The sequence below is a fragment of the Stegodyphus dumicola genome, chromosome 10, assembly GCF_044657685.1.
Source record: "Stegodyphus dumicola isolate Sdum_Otavi_A_Nest chromosome 10, ASM4465768v1".
In the NCBI taxonomy this organism is placed as follows: domain Eukaryota; kingdom Metazoa; phylum Arthropoda; class Arachnida; order Araneae; family Eresidae; genus Stegodyphus; species Stegodyphus dumicola.
Genome location: NC_140777.1, coordinates 12,786,252 through 12,804,200, shown reverse-complemented (window position 1 = coordinate 12,804,200; position 17,949 = coordinate 12,786,252). Strand labels below are relative to the sequence as shown.

Below are 17,949 nucleotides of genomic sequence, written 5' to 3'. Positions count from 1 at the left end.
CATTACGAGTTTGTAGATGACAGCCACATTTGTAACTTTCGAAGAAAGTGATTTGTAGCTTCTTTCATGTTCTTCGAGGTGGAAAAGGAAGGACTTAAATAATCGATTACTTATCCTTCATTGCATCTTTCTGTAAAGAATTCGTTAAAAATTCTTAATTACGTACAGGGTTTGATTTACACGTCCATTTTTATTTCGCGATAGCAATCCACTAAGATGGCGACTGAAGCTACGAAACACTTGCAGCTTGTGCCACGTCTTTATTTGGCGTTTGAATGTCGCAGCTATAAAAGATTTCCTGGTTTCTGCCCATTAGTATACTACTACAAGGTTTGCTTTTTTCTACTAGAAATCTTAGAAATTGTGACGTCTTTATATATATAAGCGTCTAAAAATGTGTGTCGCCGATAGTTTATTGATGCCACTCGAAAAATGAGAGCGGAAATTAACGTTTCTGCAGGCCGATTAAAGTCGTACGAAGATGAGAACGGTATCGATGGATTCGGAGAATTTTTTGGAATCCGAGGATACGCGTCTCGAATTTCAATTCGGCGCCGTTCCGTAGATATTCGAGAAAAAATAATTTGGCACGTGGCCAAATCCCTCTAATAGGAGAAACCCAAGAAAGAAAGTGGAGAATGTAGGGGAAACGTAGGAGAAAATTAGTTTTTTAATTAATATCTCGGCTAATTAAAATCCCAAGAACACGCGAATGGTCCAGCGGAACGGACCAGCGGAATCCAACGATGTGCTTCGCTAAGCCCGGGATTACGTTTCGGAGGAGATGATGTTACTTCACTCCATATATATATACATGCGGCTTAAGTGTCTGTTTGTCGCCGATAGTTTATTGGTTGCTTGCGTAACTGTACTAGCCAATGGGCCGAAGTTGCCACGGCACAGGGTTCCCGTTTGAATTGAGACGTACACAATTTCCTGTAAAACTCGCCTTTGCTATGACCATCCATAAGTCTCAGGTTCAAATACTTAAGCATGTTGGCATATTTTTACCTGAGCCTACATTTGAACATGGTCAACGTTATGTTGCCTGTTGAAGAGTTCGTGAAAGAACGGACGTAAAATTAGATATAATGGATGGTCCTCTGAAAGCGAGCTGAAAAATGATGGAAAGATCTACCCAAGAAATGTTGTGTACAAAGAGATCTTTGACATGTGAATTAACATTTCATTATTTAATTCACCTTTATTGATTGAGCTAGCGGTGGCTCTTAAGAAATGTACCGCCAGTGATTTTCTTCATTGCACTGTACTTTAAGCAATTAAGCAAGTAGAAGTGGTACCCCGTGGGGCAGTAAGCAAAGGGGCTTCCTCGCCGCCTGCCCTGGGTAATTCAGTTTAAATTAGCAGACACCCTTGCACAAATAATTTTAATTACAATTTATAATATCTAGAACAGCGGTCATTTCTTATGCCCGCTGGGTGTTCTAGTTACTGTATAAGGTATTTTCTCCCTCCTTCCAGCATGCCTTCGTGGTATAAGGGTTAGCGCACTCGGCGCGTATTCGAGTGGTCGAGGTTCGGGTCCCGGCGAAGGCATTGCACATTTCTCATGTCTCCTGCTTCAAAATAACCTAATGTCTCTACAGTGGCGCCCGAACTAAAAGGTGGTGGATGATGATTCTACACAACCAGGATTTGGCGATTGGTTCCCCTAATTCCCAGTCGCTGTCTAAAAGGGGGCTTTTCTTCCTCCTTTCTGCATGCCTTAGTGGTGTAACAGTAGCACACTCGGCACTATTCGAGAGGTCCAGGTTCGAGTCCTGGCGAGGATATTGCGCAGTTTTCATGTCGCCTGCTCTAAAACAACCTGATGACTCTGCAACTGCTCATAGTTTGTTCATAAGCAAATATTTTTATCTAGTTTGTGCTTGACTCATGCAGCCTCCTCCCAAGTGTACACCAAGTAATCTTCCAAAAGAAGGCTTCTCGAATGTATAACTGCCCTTAAATATAAGGAAATACCATATTCCTCCGTGAGTGGTCTGAAGTTCGAATCCCGCGAACGGTCTGGCTGCAATGGAGTTTTCGTGGTTTTCCTCACGTGTAACGTGTATACGAGTCAGTTTCTCTTAGAAAGCCCTCCACGAAGGCATCCCTCCCCTTAGGCAGATAGCCTTAGTGTGCTTTGCCATAATTAAACAAACCAAACCAAACCTCCGTGTGTGGGTTTGAGATGCCATAGATCATTACATCCATTTTAAGCCAAGCTTTTCTCGATTTGGCAATTTTTTACAGAGGAAAAGTTAAAAGTTACTTATTGGGTTCGATTAGTTAGCGATTTTTGTGACTTTTCCTTAATAATGATTCCTAAATTATGGATATTTATCGTAAGTCGACAAATGTTATTAAAATATCTAAAGAAAACAAACTTACAGTAAAAATTTTCCTCATTAAATAAGAATGCACTAAAACCTAAAACACTTGCATGTGTTGTGAAATCAGTTTGTAATATTTTGCTGTGTTTTTCTCTCCCATGTACGCAGCGATCGGTTGGAGCTTAAAAAGAAATCAGAGAATTTCACAAACTCGCCTTTGCACACCGAACTATCTGCCAAACGTAATTCACCATTGTTCCCTTTAGCGATTTTATGACAAAATACTGTATTCCTGACGAAACTTTTCCGCAGTTTTTTCCATTGCTGGGATTGCCAATTCCACAAGCGCATAATTTAAATTTTAAATTGAAGGCTAAATACATCATGATTTGTCTGTAAGAATCGTTAGAACTTGTAGTATAATAACAAGAACGCATAGCATATTGACGATCTTGTTCCGACTGAAAAATTGTTATGAGCATGGTGGCTTGAAGAATTTTTATGTCTATGTTTGCCAGAGATTGGTACATTCTGAAAATTTGTTGACTTCAGCTAAGGTGGTTGCGGTAATACACATGTACAATTACATCCAGCTAACTAATTGGTAGATGCTGGGTTCGACTTCGAATTCCAATCTCGGTTCTAATTCGGCTAAAGATAAAATATATTTTTCTAAATAGTAGAACGTCTCGAGACAAACATTTTGGCTATTTAGGTTTTTAAATAACCTCTGACTTTTTACTTTTTATCGACTTTTTGAAAAGTTTAAACGATCGATAAAAATCGTCTAATAATATAAATAGAGTGACTGTTCTTGCGGAAAATAAAAGGTAACAAAGGTATTGTACTACATGCAAAAAATCTTGGTTTTCTATCGCCTAGATCCATAGAAATCCTCGAAAAAAGAAATTTGGCTTTAACATGGGGATCGACATCACCATGACCCACCATGGGGTAATGAAAGTTTTTGACGTGAAAAAAATAGAGCTTCGCTTGGGCGCTCTAAAACTGCAAACCGTGGTTCAGTCGCGGAGTCGTAGTTCACAAGAAAATCTCAAGAAAATTTCGGCCGAAATTTAGTTTTTGCGGTTCGAATCAAGTTTTGCCGTTTGAAAAGGAATCTAACGGTGCAAACCGCATCTAAATCGAACTATTAGTTCCAAAGATAATCGCAAATATATGCGTTTCAGGACCGCAAACGATCTCATTTTGCGGTACATTATTCTGATCTAACTAAAAACTTAATTTACACTTTTGAATAGCGTTTTATTTATAGACAGAGTTAATTTTTCATATTTCCTGTAAGTTGCTATTACTCATTTGGTATTTTTCTGTTATCATGAAAGGCTAGTTTAATTTTCTGTTCGTTCTATGTATTTAACATGCAATATTGTATAAATAAGCGAAGTAAGTATTTTAATGTATCTTTTGCAGCTAGGTGTCGTGTTGATGGATCAAGGAAGAAATGTGGAAGCACTCGAACTCTTCAACAAGGCTTTGGATATTGAACCAGATCATGAGGTAACTGTCCCTTCTGGAAGTATAAACGTTTGTCGAGTAGTTGTAATTTTCATCTAATGCTTTTCATAGCGGTAAAATGTTTCATTATCGTATTTGAAGTGGCTGCTGGTTTTAAGTACGGTTTATTTACTCAAACAGCTTCTTTTGATATGCAGCATTAGTCTGATTTTGTGTAAGAACTCGGTGTATTTTGAGTTCATTAAATATTTCGTTTTGTAATTAATTTTAACCCGTTAACTGCCATTTTTTTTCTCTCAATTGACATTTATTTCTGGGTGTCTAGATTGACACAGAGACTGGAAATTGGAATCTGCCTTGAGCTCCAAACGGGGATCGACATTCAAGTAGCCCTCACTGGGAAATAAAATTCACATTGGCAATAAATAGTTAGTAAATATATCCTAAAAGCATTAGAGAACACGACAGTATACAGGAGTTGGAAATGACATACATAATACACAGGCTGTTCACACATTTTTTAGATGATGTATATTGTATTCATAAAACTAAATTACATAAAATTCTTGTGTTTTAAATGTTCTATTTGACATCCCTTATTCTGAACTATCTTTCGACACCGCAATTTCCAGGATAATAATGGCTTTTGAAGTGGCAGAAGAGGTATTCTAACCCATTTCTCCCGAACATCTTTCCAGAGTCCAGTTAAAGTGGATATATTTATAAATATATTTATATACGTTTGGCGCAACCGATTGAAACCAAAATACGTGGTGCACATCTACATGTTATAGTAGCCTTATATACAAAATTTCAACGTTCTGAGGCTACTCATTTTTGAGTTATGAGAGATACGTACGTACATACGTTCGTACAGACGCCACGAAAAATTCTCTTCAGAATTCATTTTAAAGCAGTTTTTTAGTTTTTTTTGGATGAAAAGAGTCTTTTATTCTGTCCTTACGTACATATATCACGCAAAAACATTGTTAAATTTCATTCGAAAGCGGTCAAAGTGGATATTTTCGTTGAAATATGCTGCCTGAAGCTTTTCGCGATTACAATACAGTAAAACCCCGCTTAACGCGGGGGATACGTTCCATCAAAGTAGAGCGTAATGCGAAACAGCGATAAACGAGGTATCTTTACATGTAAATATTGGGGTTAGGGAAAGATGGCTAGGAAATTGGTTAGGTATTAAATTTAAAAAGTATGTTTTTTTAATAAAAATAAAACCAAACATTTATTTCTTAAAGCCCAAATTAATACCACATTATTATTTCTTGCAAAAATAAAAACAAAATATAAATAACAAAACGAATATTCTTAAAAAAAAAACAAATAAAATTCTAAGTCAGTCATATTTAGTTAGCCTTCCGCGTTTTCAGTGTTCTGCCTTTTTGTGACAAAAGCATCTAATGTTGTTTGCCTTTTTCTTGTGCTTTGTTCTCTTAAAAGTTCTTCATAAACGGATAGAGCATCTCTAACACCACGCCTTACTTTGGAGCTCTTGTCAAAATTCGGATCATTTTCAATGAATTGATCCATTATTTCAGTTATCGTAGAGAAACTCCTTTTTACAAACGCCATCGAAAGTTCTTTTTGCTCTTCTTCTGAATCACTGCTGTCAAGATTTTTGTTTTCTTCTTGTTCAGTTAATTCCTTGAGCTCATCATTAGAAAGACTAGCCGCTGCTTCTTGAATTATTTCTTCGACATCTTCCACATTTACCCCTTCAAAATATGTCTGTACAATACCGCACCAAACAAGAAATACAAGTACACTCTTTCGGATATGTATTTGAAACCTATCGCTGCATAATATTTCGGGGAATCCCCGTATGCTGCGAGCGATTTCGTGGAATCCCCGGGTTGAAATAAAACAGCGCTAAACGAAACAGCGTTAAGCGGGGTCTTACTGTACTTCCTTTTTACTTCGTACAAGGAAGTATAAACGAGCGCATCCTAGTGGCGCGAGCAAAAAAATCATTTTGTTGCAAATTTATTGTTTTTGCATCCAGAATGGCACTTTTACCGTGTTGAGACCTCCTCTACCTTTGCATCTGAATTCCGGACCACCACACTTCATGTAAAGTTGGTTATCTTCCCGATCTACCTGCCGTCTCTACGTCATCAAAAACAGCAGCATCTGAAAAAATGCAAAAGCAGTGGCAGTAAAATAATACAAATTTCATCGCAATATGTACATAATTTTAGTAAGAATAAAGAATTAAAATAGGTAGCTACCCATCGCCCACCGAGGATAATAATTTGAAAATATTAACTGACTTGCTGATCACAATATACGACGTATTTTCCATGTTTTTTAATTGATTTAGTATTTTTACAGGATGCATTTAAAAATATCATTTTATTTATTTTGTTTTATCCAGTTTATTCTCCACGAATGAGAAAAATATTTATTTTAAATATTAAAACTTAAATTCTTTTACAGAAGTCTCTGGAATTCTCTGCCGTTCTAATTCACGAATCTGGTATGTCTAGGCACAGGAACTTGGCAAGAGACAGGTAAGAATTATAGAAATAGTGCACGAATATCTACTTGAATTTTTATATGTAATCTAACTCTTCTGTTTCTTGTATTGTTAAATTTGATAGCTTCTGTTCTTTAAAAAAGTGTAAAGAAAGCGTGGAATCAGTACGAGATATTACTCAGAACATCAGGATTTTATTCAACAGTCAGATGTTTTGCAAACTTGCGTCGGTATAACTAGCAGAATGATTTGTTTGTATTTATCGCTTTGCACTTTGCAATATTGCTTTAATGCACCTGAACAATTTGATTTATATCGACAGTAATATGTAATTAAGACACAATAACACGCCGAATAAGTACTAATTCAGAAGTAAAAACAAAAATCAGCGTTAATTTTCAAAATTTTCACAGGAGTAGTTTCGATGGTTTTACTGAACCACCATCCTCAGCTGCAATATATATACTCATGAAAACATCAAAATAATACATTGAGACACCTTCTTGTTTGTTACACATTGAAAGTTAAAGATCAGGAGCTCGTTTAAGATGAAACGTGAAATTGAATGCAGTTTAACCATGGTGTCGGATGTTATGCAGGTAGTTCCACATTTTGCGTAATCTGAACCCCGAACGCTCGGACGAAAACGCATACTTAGTTTTGTTTGGGACATCCGCTGCTGTGTGAATACATTCCCAAACAGTTCCATAATCTTAAGCGAATTACTGAGCGGGGAATTAATCGAATCAGAGCCATTAGCGAAGGCGGTTCTTTCTCGCATGTGCAGGTGGGGGCCAAATTATGCGCTTAAAATCGGATTAGATGAGAGCCTGGAGGGTCTTAATTGACTTCGAACAACCTGCACGTTAGGTTTCACTAATATTGAACCTACTAATAAGGTGGGGAACAGCGTGAGCAAGTTCTAGGAGCACTTTCCTGGAAGTGCATATTGCCGCTACTTGAGTAAAACTTCGGAAAATTGCATGGACCGTTACCACTGCGAGGAGATTTTTTTTTTATAATCGTATTGAACAGAGCAGGTTTGAAAAGGTTCTACGATTTTTCGATTCAGTTGCTTATAATGTCGTAATGCTTTTAGGTTTAAATGCCCATTAAATGTATAGAAATAATTTTCAGGAAGGAGATAGCCATGGTAGATGGATGAATGATAATCTTCAACAGACACTTCGAAACATGAAATTAACATTTATTTCGCTGTAAATTATTCTTTAGTTGAAAAGTAGATATTCTCAAATTTAAAATCTCTTTTTTGTTTGTATGAGTATTTACGTATAATTCTTAGATATTGCCGTTTTGAATTAAGAACCGGTTAGAAGCCCAAACTGTAAATTGAGAACGTTTATATGAGATGCTGTCTAAAACGAAGCAGGTCGTTTCGACGCCGACGGTTCGACGCCAACGTTTCGACGCCGGGGGAGTTCGACGCCATATTCTTTTTTCGTATTTGTATTTATTTTTAATATAAATATGAAGTAACATGAAAAATAAGTAATATGGCTGATTTTTATTTATTGAATTAGCGATTGTTTGCATGCATATTTGAAATAAATATATGTGTGTATAGGTGTGAAAGTGTTCTAGATTTTTGTTTGTGTCCCAAATTAGTAAGAAGCCCCCTCGCCAACGTCAAGGCCCTGAGACATGAGGGAGGTTTTTTTTTATTTATTTATTTCACAAAACAGCATCAAAAAGGCAAAATACACAAATGGTAAATATACATATGACTACAAAGTAGTTATATTATATTGCAGACAAATATAATTACAGATAAATGAGATTACAGATAAATAAGATTACACATAAATAAGATTAGAGATAAATAAGATTACATCACAAAACTGTTATTATACTAATCCATTGCAAAGTTATGCGCCACACCTTTCAGGTATTCCATTATTTCTCGATTTTCAAAATCTTCAACTATTACTTTAATTCTCACATCAGCTCGCAGATACCTATTCCGCTTGTGTGGCGGTTCATCTCCACGTACAAATTGTTCATAACATTGATCAATTGATTTTTGAACACGTTTTTGAACACGTTGTTCTTTGACGCGAAATTTTAAGGCTCTCTTAGTTTGGCCAATGTAAATTAAAGCACAATGGCAAGGAATCCTATAAATACCCCAGGAATTCATATCCGGAAAAGGGTCCTTGAGTATGGAATTCGGAATTTTATTGATGGGAGAATAAACCACCCGAAAGTTAAATTTCTGCAAAATATGTGCAATTTTATAGCTAATTGATGGAAAGAAGGGAATGACAACAGAATTTTTATAATCTGCTAAAACAAGAGTGTGCCTTTTAGTGTGTTGAGATGAGAATTTTGTAACTGCTTAATTAATAATGTTGGGTGAAAATCTTCTGTCAATAGCTATTGCTTTTAAATAATTTAGTTCTTCATCAAGGGCTAGTTTGGAGGAGCAAACTTGAAGAGCACGGAAAAAAATAGGAATAAAATGAAGCTAACTTTTGTTTAGTCGGGTGACATGATTTAAAGTGTGGTGGAAGGTAAACCGATGAAGGTTTACGGTAAACCGTAGTACTGAAGTTGTATGTGTTACGTGTGACCAGAATGTCGAGAAACGGAAGAGAATTGCAAGTCTCAAGTACAAAAGTGAACTGAATAGCAGGATCAATAGAATTCATTGTTGAAAGAACTTTATTTAAATCAAATTTATTATAATTTTTGTTGTTTGACTTCTGAATTAGTATTTGTTCTGCGTGTTATTGTGTCTTCATTATTTTCTTTTATATTTAGATATTTTTCGTAAATAATGTTCGTAGCAAAATGCATTCACAGAATAACCAACCGCTAATTATAAAAGGATTAAAACTATAAGCGGTAATTTTTGCAATTTCTAATTTAATAGTTGCTATGATGAACATTTTCTATTGTCAGTGTCCTTTTCAGATTAGAAAGAATCATCGACAGGGGAAAAGAAACAGAAAGAGTGTATATAAGCTTGGGTCTGATGGCGCTGGAGAGCAAGGATTTCCAAAGTGCTGAAAGATGTTTTCGAAAAGCTCTTTTAGTAAGTGTTTGTTTGATCAGTTGCTGTTGTCTTGCATGTCTTTTCAGAGGAACAGTATTCAAGAAAAGTGAGTAAAATTTAAAAACTGTGTGAAGTAGTTGTTCAAGTTGAACTATTGGATACGTATATGGAAATTCTGCATAAATAGGTGATCCTCTAGCTCCAGAAGAATAATGCACTTACTTTTTATTTCCTTGTACAACATAAAGGAAGTATTGTAATAGCGAAAATTTTAAGGTATTGTACTTCAACGAAAATATCCACATTAGCCGGTCTCTATTTGAACGATGTTTTTTGCTTGACTTCTGTAAGCACACACAAATTAGAGGACTCATTTTTGCAAAACGGATCGTAAAATGCATTTAAAATGGATTCAGTGGCGATTTGTTTCGTGTCATCTGTTCGTAGAGACGTACGAAAATAATATTGCGTTTCCGTACTGGTTCGTGGACTCGGAGTGATGACGACAGCACTTGATGAAGAATCGGACACAATTTATTTAGCCATTATTACTCAGGACAGCTCAAAAATCACATGTAAGGTCGTCGAAAAACTTCTGTAAACACGCTGAAGCAATCAGGAACGCTGCCTTCAGGCTAAAACGCTGAAGACAGCTTCACGGCAAAGCACCAGAGTACAGGTCCCGACTCTGTACGGTTGTTCTCGGAACGTACTCTGGAGACTCTGCGCTCTGCAACTCGCGATGCACTCGACGATACATTTGATAGACTCGACGATACACTCGATAGACTCGACAATTCACTCTCTAAACTCGAGATATTTCGACGAGCAAATCAACACTAGACTGAAGATAACTCACTGCTAGACTACGAGACACTCACTCATTGCTAGTCCGCGTGCAGGGAGGGTTTATATAGCTTTTGGGTTGCCTTCGAGAACATTCTAGTCCAAGCCTGTAAGAATTCGTTCTAGAAGCTCCTCCATCCGTCTATGGTATATCGCCAATTTTGCCGCCCAGTATTGCCAAATAGGCGATTTCTTGTCAGATATGCCAAACCTGCCTTCCCTTACTATTTTGTGGTAACCGTAAACCAGCTTTGCGGATAAGCTATCTTACCGCGGTTAGGTATTTCGTTAAAGTATGTATGTCGCGTAAAACCAGTAACCGTAGAATGTAACCGTTCTATATGGGACTGCTATAACATGCAGTTCTTCACCTCTCTTTTTGATTGCAATCGGCCGCACCAAAAGTATGTCTATACACTGCCTCAGTGACCTTCGTGTTTTTTTCATATGCTGGTAAATAGAGCATTTTTTTTCTTTAAAAGAGACTGAATTATGTTGTTCATATGTTGCGGTTAAGGCTTTTATTTAATCTGCATGCAATATTGTAGAATTATGAACAATTTAAAAGTTGTTTAAGTGCCACTAAGCCTAACAAAACCGCCATTTGCTTACATTTGAAAATTCTTAGTAGAAGAATGACTTGAGTTAGTTTCTGCTCCACCCACAGTGTCTTTTTGCCGCGTGGCATCAAAAGTAAACTCTCAATTCTATGCACCCGAAAAAGCTGTCTCCCTGCCCTTGGCCGGATTGCTTGTTTTTGTGAGGAAACTTTAATTTTCGTTGTAAAAAATAATTTTTTAATCATTTTTAACAGCATTTGGTGTTTTATGTTTTTCTGTACTTTAGAATTTTTAAGGAAGATTTAATAATAGCCTTTAGGAATTTTAGGAATAAATAATAGCCTTATCATCATTGCCTTATCATCATTGTCTTTTTAAACTATAGCTTTAGCATAACTTTTTTTCATGATTTTGCCTTGTCATGACTTTTTTCCATGCTTCGTCTTTCATGCTATGTCTGTTTGGGAACACAAATTTATTAAGGAGTGTTGAAGAATTATCTTCTAGCCTTGTGAAAGAAAACAGAAATCAGAAGAATTCTATACTATTAAAATCTGTGTGCCTCTGTCTGTTTGTGTGTTTGTAACATCATCTTCTCAAGAACGGCTGGGTGTAGAGCTTAGCGGAAGGTACCGTTGGATTCAGAATTCCCGTGGCTCGCCATATTGACCATCGGCATCTTCGTGCGACTTTAATTAGCCGAGATATTAATTAAAAACTGATTTTCTCCCTACATTTCCCTACGTTTTGCACTTTCTTTCACGGGTTTCCCCTATTTTAGGGATTTGGCCGAGTGCCAAATTCGTTTTTCTCGAATATCTGCGGAACGGCTCCGAGTTGCGATTCGAAACGCATATCCCCGTATTCGAAAAAAATCAACGAATCCATCGATACCGGTCCCATCTTCGTACGACAATAATCGGCGGAGTTATTAATTAAAAACTGCGAAAACGTTATTTCATTTTTCGGAGTGGCAACCGTCTCGGAATTAGCTGAGATAAAATTGCTTTTTCGAAAGCGCCGGGGGGATGACAATTGCTTCCGCTCGAGATTTGTGCTGGCGAAAGGTCACGTGTCAATTTCTTTTTTCTTAAATATCTATGGAACGGCGCTGAGTTGGAATTCGAGGCAGGTGTCTGCGGATTCCAAAAAATTCTACGAATCCAATGTCTCATCTTCGTAGGACGTTAATCAGCTGAGATATTAATTAAAAACTGTGAAAACGCTAATTTTCGGGCTCATTTTTCCGATTGCAACAGTTTCTTGAATCGCCGCAGATACAAATCAAGGTTATATTCTAAAGTTGAATAAAGCACGCGATTGCATGTTACCTAACTGTATTTTAAAAATATTTCGTTAATGTAGGCATTTTAAATAAACAGCTGCTTTTCACAATTTTTTTTTAATTTCAGGTTAGGATGATTGTCACGTTAATTCTTTTATTGATATTGAATAAAAGTTATTATATTACATTAAATTTAAATGATGACGTTCTTGAAGTTGTACAACTTTAATCAGCTGGGATATTAATTAAAAAATCTGAAAAAGCTATTTTTTAAAAATATGTTGTTATTTTTTTAATAATAAATTTGATTTTTTGGAATAATATATTTTTTTATGTTATTAGATACGTGCACTTAATTTAGATATTATCTTTTAATGCAAATGATATTTTAAATAAGTTCGCACCAATAAAAATTAAATTCACACTTTTTTTTTTTTTTTTTAGATTAAAGATTTTTCTTTGCTCCTTTGAGATGGTATACGGTAACTTTCGAATCCCGGTGAGCAGGCAGGCTACACTCATGTTTTTTGTGATTTTACGCATATCTGTTGTGTATGCAGTGTCTTCTGGATGCATAAATGAATAAAGCTGAACTCTGGTAGTTCGGTCCTAATTTCGAATCCCGGCGAACGGGCTGGGTCCATGGGTGTTTGCGTGATTTTACTCATGTGCCTCGTGTACGCAGCATCTTCTGGATGCATAAGTGAATAAAGCGGCCGAAATTCGCTCAAAACCTCTGATTACTGGTAGTTCGGTCCAACTTTCGAATCCAAGCGACCGTGTTGGCTCAATGTGTGTTTTCGGGATTTTTCGCATGTGTAACGTGTATGCGGTATCTTCTGCATGCATACTTGAATAAAGCGGGAGCAGCCCGCGCAAAACTACACAACACTGGTAGTTCGGTCCAACTTTCGAATTCCGGGGTACTGTACATAAAATTTGGTCGCATACGTGAATACAGCGCGCGGATACCGGGTAAAACCGCTGAACACTGGTAGTTCGGTCAAACATTCGAATCTCTGCGAGCGGGCTGGCTGCATGAGTGTTTTCCTGATTTTCCGCATGTGTATAGTGTATAAAGTGATTTCTGGATGCATATGTGATAAAAGTGAGCGCAGCCTGCTCAAAACCTCTTAACGCTGGTAGTTCGATCCAACTTTCGGTGTCGGCGAACGAGCTGGCTCCCCGGGTGTTTTCTTGCTTTAACTCATGTGTATCGTTTATGCAGTATCCTCTCCATGCTTATGTGTATAAAGCGGGCGCAGCCCGCTCCACAAAATCGCTGAACACTGATATTTCGGTCCTACTTTCGAATTCCGGGGTACTGTATATAAAATTTGGATGCATACGTGAATACAGCGCGCGGATACCGGGTAAAACCGCTGAACACTGGTAGTTCGCTCAAACTATCGAATCTCGGCGAGCGGGCTGGCTGCATGGGTGTTTTCGTGATTGTTCGCATGTGTATCGTTTATAAAGTATCTCATGGATGCATACGTGAATAAAGCGGGCACAGAATACTGGTAATGCGGTTCTGGTAATGCGGTAATTTCGAATCCCGACGAACTGGCTGGCTCCATGGGTGTTTTCGTGATTTTACGCATTTGTATCGTTTATGCACCATTTTCAGCATGCATACGTGAATAAAGCGGGCACAGCACGCGCAAAATCGCTGAAAAATTGTATTTCAGTCCAACTTTCGAATCGGCAGCGGGCTGGCTGGAGGGGTGTTTTCGTGATTTTACGCATGTGTACGGTGTACGCAGTATCTTTTGCATGCACACGTGAACACTGTTTTGGGCGGGCTCCCGCCCAAAAGCGTTGAACACTGGTATTTCGGTCCAAATTTCGAATACCCGCGAAAGGGCTGGAAGCATGGGTGTTCTCGTGATTTTCCGCATATGTATAGTGTATGCGGTAACTTCTGGAGGCATAGGTGAAAAAAGCGGGGGAAGCCCGCGGAATGCCGCTAAAAAATAGTAGTTCCGTTCAACTTTTCAATACCGGCCAAATTTAACATAGGATATCTTTTAAAAACGAACAATGATAAGCGGGCTTCAGCCCGCTCAGCTGGCGGGCTTGCCCGCTAGTCTATACTATTAAAATCTGTGTGCCTCTGTCTGTTTGTGTGTTTGTAACATCATCTCCTCGGGAACGGCTGGGTGTAGAGCTTAGCGGAAGGTACCGTTGGATTCAGAATGCCCGTGGCTCGCCGGATTGACCATCGGCATCTTCGTGCGACTTTAATTAGCCGAGATATTAATTAAAAACTGATTTTCTCCCTACATTTCCCTACGTTTTGCACTTTCTTTCACGGGTTTCCCCTATTTTAGGGATTTGGCCGAGTGCCAAATTCGTTTTTCTCGAATATCTGCGGAACGGCTCCGAGTTGCGATTCGAAACGCATATCCCCGTATTCGAAAAAAAATCAACGAATCCATCGATACCGGTCCCATCTTCGTACGACAATAATCGGCGGAGTTATTAATTAAAAACTGCGAAAACTTTATTTCATTTTTCGGAGTGGCAACCGTCTCGGAATTAGCTGAGATAAAATTGCTTTTTCGAAAGCGCCGGGGGGATGACAATTGCTTCCGCTCGAGATTTGTGCTGGCGAAATGTCACGTGTCAATTTCTTTTTTCTTAAATATCTATGGAACGGCGCTGAGTTGGAATTCGAGGCAGGTGTCTGCGGATTCCAAAAAATTCTACGAATCCAACGATACCATTCTCATCTTCGTAGGACGTTCATCAGCTGAGATATTAATTAAAAACTGTGAAAACGCTAATTTTCGGGCTCATTTTTCCGATTGCAACAGTTTCTTGAATCGCCGCAGATACAAATCAAGGTTATATTCTAAAGTTGAATAAAGCACGCGATTGCATGTTACCTAACTGTATTTTAAAAATATTTCGTTAATGTAGGCATTTTAAATAAACAGCTGCTTTTCACAATTTTTTTTAAATTTCAGGTTAGGATGATTGTCACGTTAATTCTTTTATTGATATTGAATAAAAGTTATTATATTACATTAAATTTAAATGATGACGTTCTTGAAGTTGTACAACTTTAATCAGCTGGGATATTAATTAAAAAATCTGAAAAAGCTATTTTTTAAAAATATGTTGTTATTTTTTTAATAATAAATTTGATTTTTTGGAATAATATATTTTTTTATGTTATTAGATACGTGCACTTAATTTAGATATTATCTTTTAATGCAAATGATATTTTAAATAAGTTCGCACCAATAAAAATTAAATTCACACTTTTTTTTTTTTTTTTTAGATTAAAGATTTTTCTTTGCTCCTTTGAGATGGTATACGGTAACTTTCGAATCCCGGTGAGCAGGCAGGCTACACTCATGTTTTTTGTGATTTTACGCATATCTGTTGTGTATGCAGTGTCTTCTGGATGCATAAATGAATAAAGCTGAACTCTGGTAGTTCGGTCCTAATTTCGAATCCCGGCGAACGGGCTGGGTCCATGGGTGTTTGCGTGATTTTACGCATGTGCCTCGTGTACGCAGCATCTTCTGGATGCATAAGTGAATAAAGCGGCCGAAATTCGCTCAAAACCTCTGATTACTGGTAGTTCGGTCCAACTTTCGAATCCAAGCGACCGTGTTGGCTCAATGTGTGTTTTCGGGATTTTTCGCATGTGTAACGTGTATGAGGTATCTTCTGCATGCATACTTGAATAAAGCGGGAGCAGCCCGCGCAAAACTACAGAACACTGGTAGTTCGGTCCAACTTTCGAATTCCGGGGTACTGTACATAAAATTTGGTCGCATACGTGAATACAGCGCGCGGAAACCGGGTAAAACCGCTGAACACTGGTAGTTCGGTCAAACATTCGAATCTCTGCGAGCGGGCTGGCTGCATGGGTGTTTTCCTGATTTTCCGCATGTGTATAGTGTATAAAGTGATTTCTGGATGCATATGTGATAAAAGTGGGCGCAGCCTGCTCAAAACCTCTTAACGCTGGTAGTTCGATCCAACTTTCGGTGTCGGCGAACCAGCTGGCTCCCCGGGTGTTTTCTTGCTTTAACTCATGTGTATCGTTTATGCAGTATCCTCTCCATGCTTATGTGTATAAAGCGGGCGCAGCCCGGTCCACAAAATCGCTGAACACTGGTATTTCGGTCCTACTTTCGAATTCCGGGGTACTGTATATAAAATTTGGATGCATACGTGAATACAGCGCGCGGATACCGGGTAAAACCGCTGAACGCTGGTAGTTCGCTCAAACTTTCGAATCTCGGCGAGCGGGCTGGCTGCATGGGTGTTTTCGTGATTGTTCGCATGTGTATCGTTTATAAAGTATCTCATGGATGCATACGTGAATAAAGCGGGCACAGAATACTGGTAATGCGGTTCTGGTAATGCGGTAATTTCGAATCCCGACGAACTGGCTGGCTCCATGGGTGTTTTCGTGATTTTACGCATGTGTATAGTGTATGGAGTATCTTCTGGGTGTATATGTGAATAAAGCGGGCAGAGCCCGCGCAAAGCCACATAACACTGGTAATTCGGTCCAACTTTCGAATACCGGCGAACAGGCAGGCTCCATGTTTGTTTTCGTGATTTTACGCATGTGTATCGTTTATGCACCATCTTCAGCATGCATACGTGAATAAAGCGCGCACAGCACGCGCAAAATCGCTGAAAAATTGTATTTCGGTCCAACTTTCGAATCGGCAGCGGGCTGGCTGGAGGGGTGTTTTCGTGATTTTACGCATGTGTACGGTGTACGCAGTATCTTTTGCATGCACACGTGAACACTGTTTTGGGCGGGCTCCCGCCCAAAAGCGCTGAACACTGGTATTTCGGTCCAAATTTCGAATACCCGCGAAAGGGCTGGAAGCATGGGTGTTTTCGTGATTTTCCGCATATGTATAGTGTATGCGGTAACTTCTGGATGCATAGGTGAAAAAAGCGGGGGAAGCCCGCGGAATGCCGCTAAAAAATGGTAGTTCGGTTCAACTTTTCAATACCGGCCAAATTTAACATAGGATATCTTTTAAAAACGAACAATGATAAGCGGGCTTCAGCCCGCTCAGCTGGCGGGCTTGCCCGCTAGTCTATACTATTAAAATCTGTGTGCCTCTGTCTGTTTGTGTGTTTGTAACATCATCTCCTCGGGAACGGCTGGGTGTAGAGCTTAGCGGAAGGTACCGTTGGATTCAGAATGCCCGTGGCTCGCCGGACTGACCATCGGCATCTTCGTGCGACTTTAATTAGCCGAGATATTAATTAAAAACTGCTTTTTCCCCCACGTTTCTTTACGTTTTGCACTTTCTTTCACCCGTTTTCCCTGTTTTAGGGATTTGGCCGAGAGCCAAATTCGTTTTTCTCGAATATCTGCGGAACGGCTCCGAGTTGCGATTCGAAACGCATATCCCCGTATTCGAAAAAAATCAACGAATCCATCGATACCGGTCCCATCTTCGTACGACAATAATCGGCGGAGTTATTAATTAAAAACTGCGAAAACGTTATTTCATTTTTCGGAGTGGCAACCGTCTCGGAATTAGCTGAGATAAAATTGCTTTTTCGAAAGCGCCGGGGGGATGACAATTGCTTCCGCTCGAGATTTGTGCTGGCGAAAGGTCACGTGTCAATTTCTTTTTTCTTAAATATCTATGGAACAGCGCTGAGTTGGAATTCGAGGCAGGTGTCTGCGGATTCTAAAAAATTCTACGAATCCAATGTCTCATCTTCGTAGGACGTTAATCAGCTGAGATATTAATTAAAAACTGTGAAAACGCTAATTTTCGGGCTCATTTTTCCGATTGCAACAGTTTCTTGAATCGCCGCAGATACAAATCAAGGTTATATTCTAAAGTTGAATAAAGCACGCGATTGCATGTTACCTAACTGTATTTTAAAAATATTTCGTTAATGTAGGCATTTTAAATAAACAGCTGCTT

The 17,949-nt window shown here is 38.6% G+C and overlaps 1 protein-coding gene across 1 annotated transcript in view; it reads left to right on the top strand.

The window, feature by feature from the left end:
• Nucleotides 1-17,949, top strand: part of LOC118202547 (protein O-mannosyl-transferase Tmtc3-like) — a 707,071-nt gene that overhangs the window by 677,980 nt on the left and 11,142 nt on the right. Inside the window, exons 17-19 of the mRNA XM_085824627.1 lie at nucleotides 3,771-3,857; nucleotides 6,270-6,343; nucleotides 9,244-9,364. Coding sequence (XP_085680753.1) covers nucleotides 3,771-3,857; nucleotides 6,270-6,343; nucleotides 9,244-9,364 — 282 coding nt within the window. The remainder of the gene's footprint in view (nucleotides 1-3,770; nucleotides 3,858-6,269; nucleotides 6,344-9,243; nucleotides 9,365-17,949) is intronic.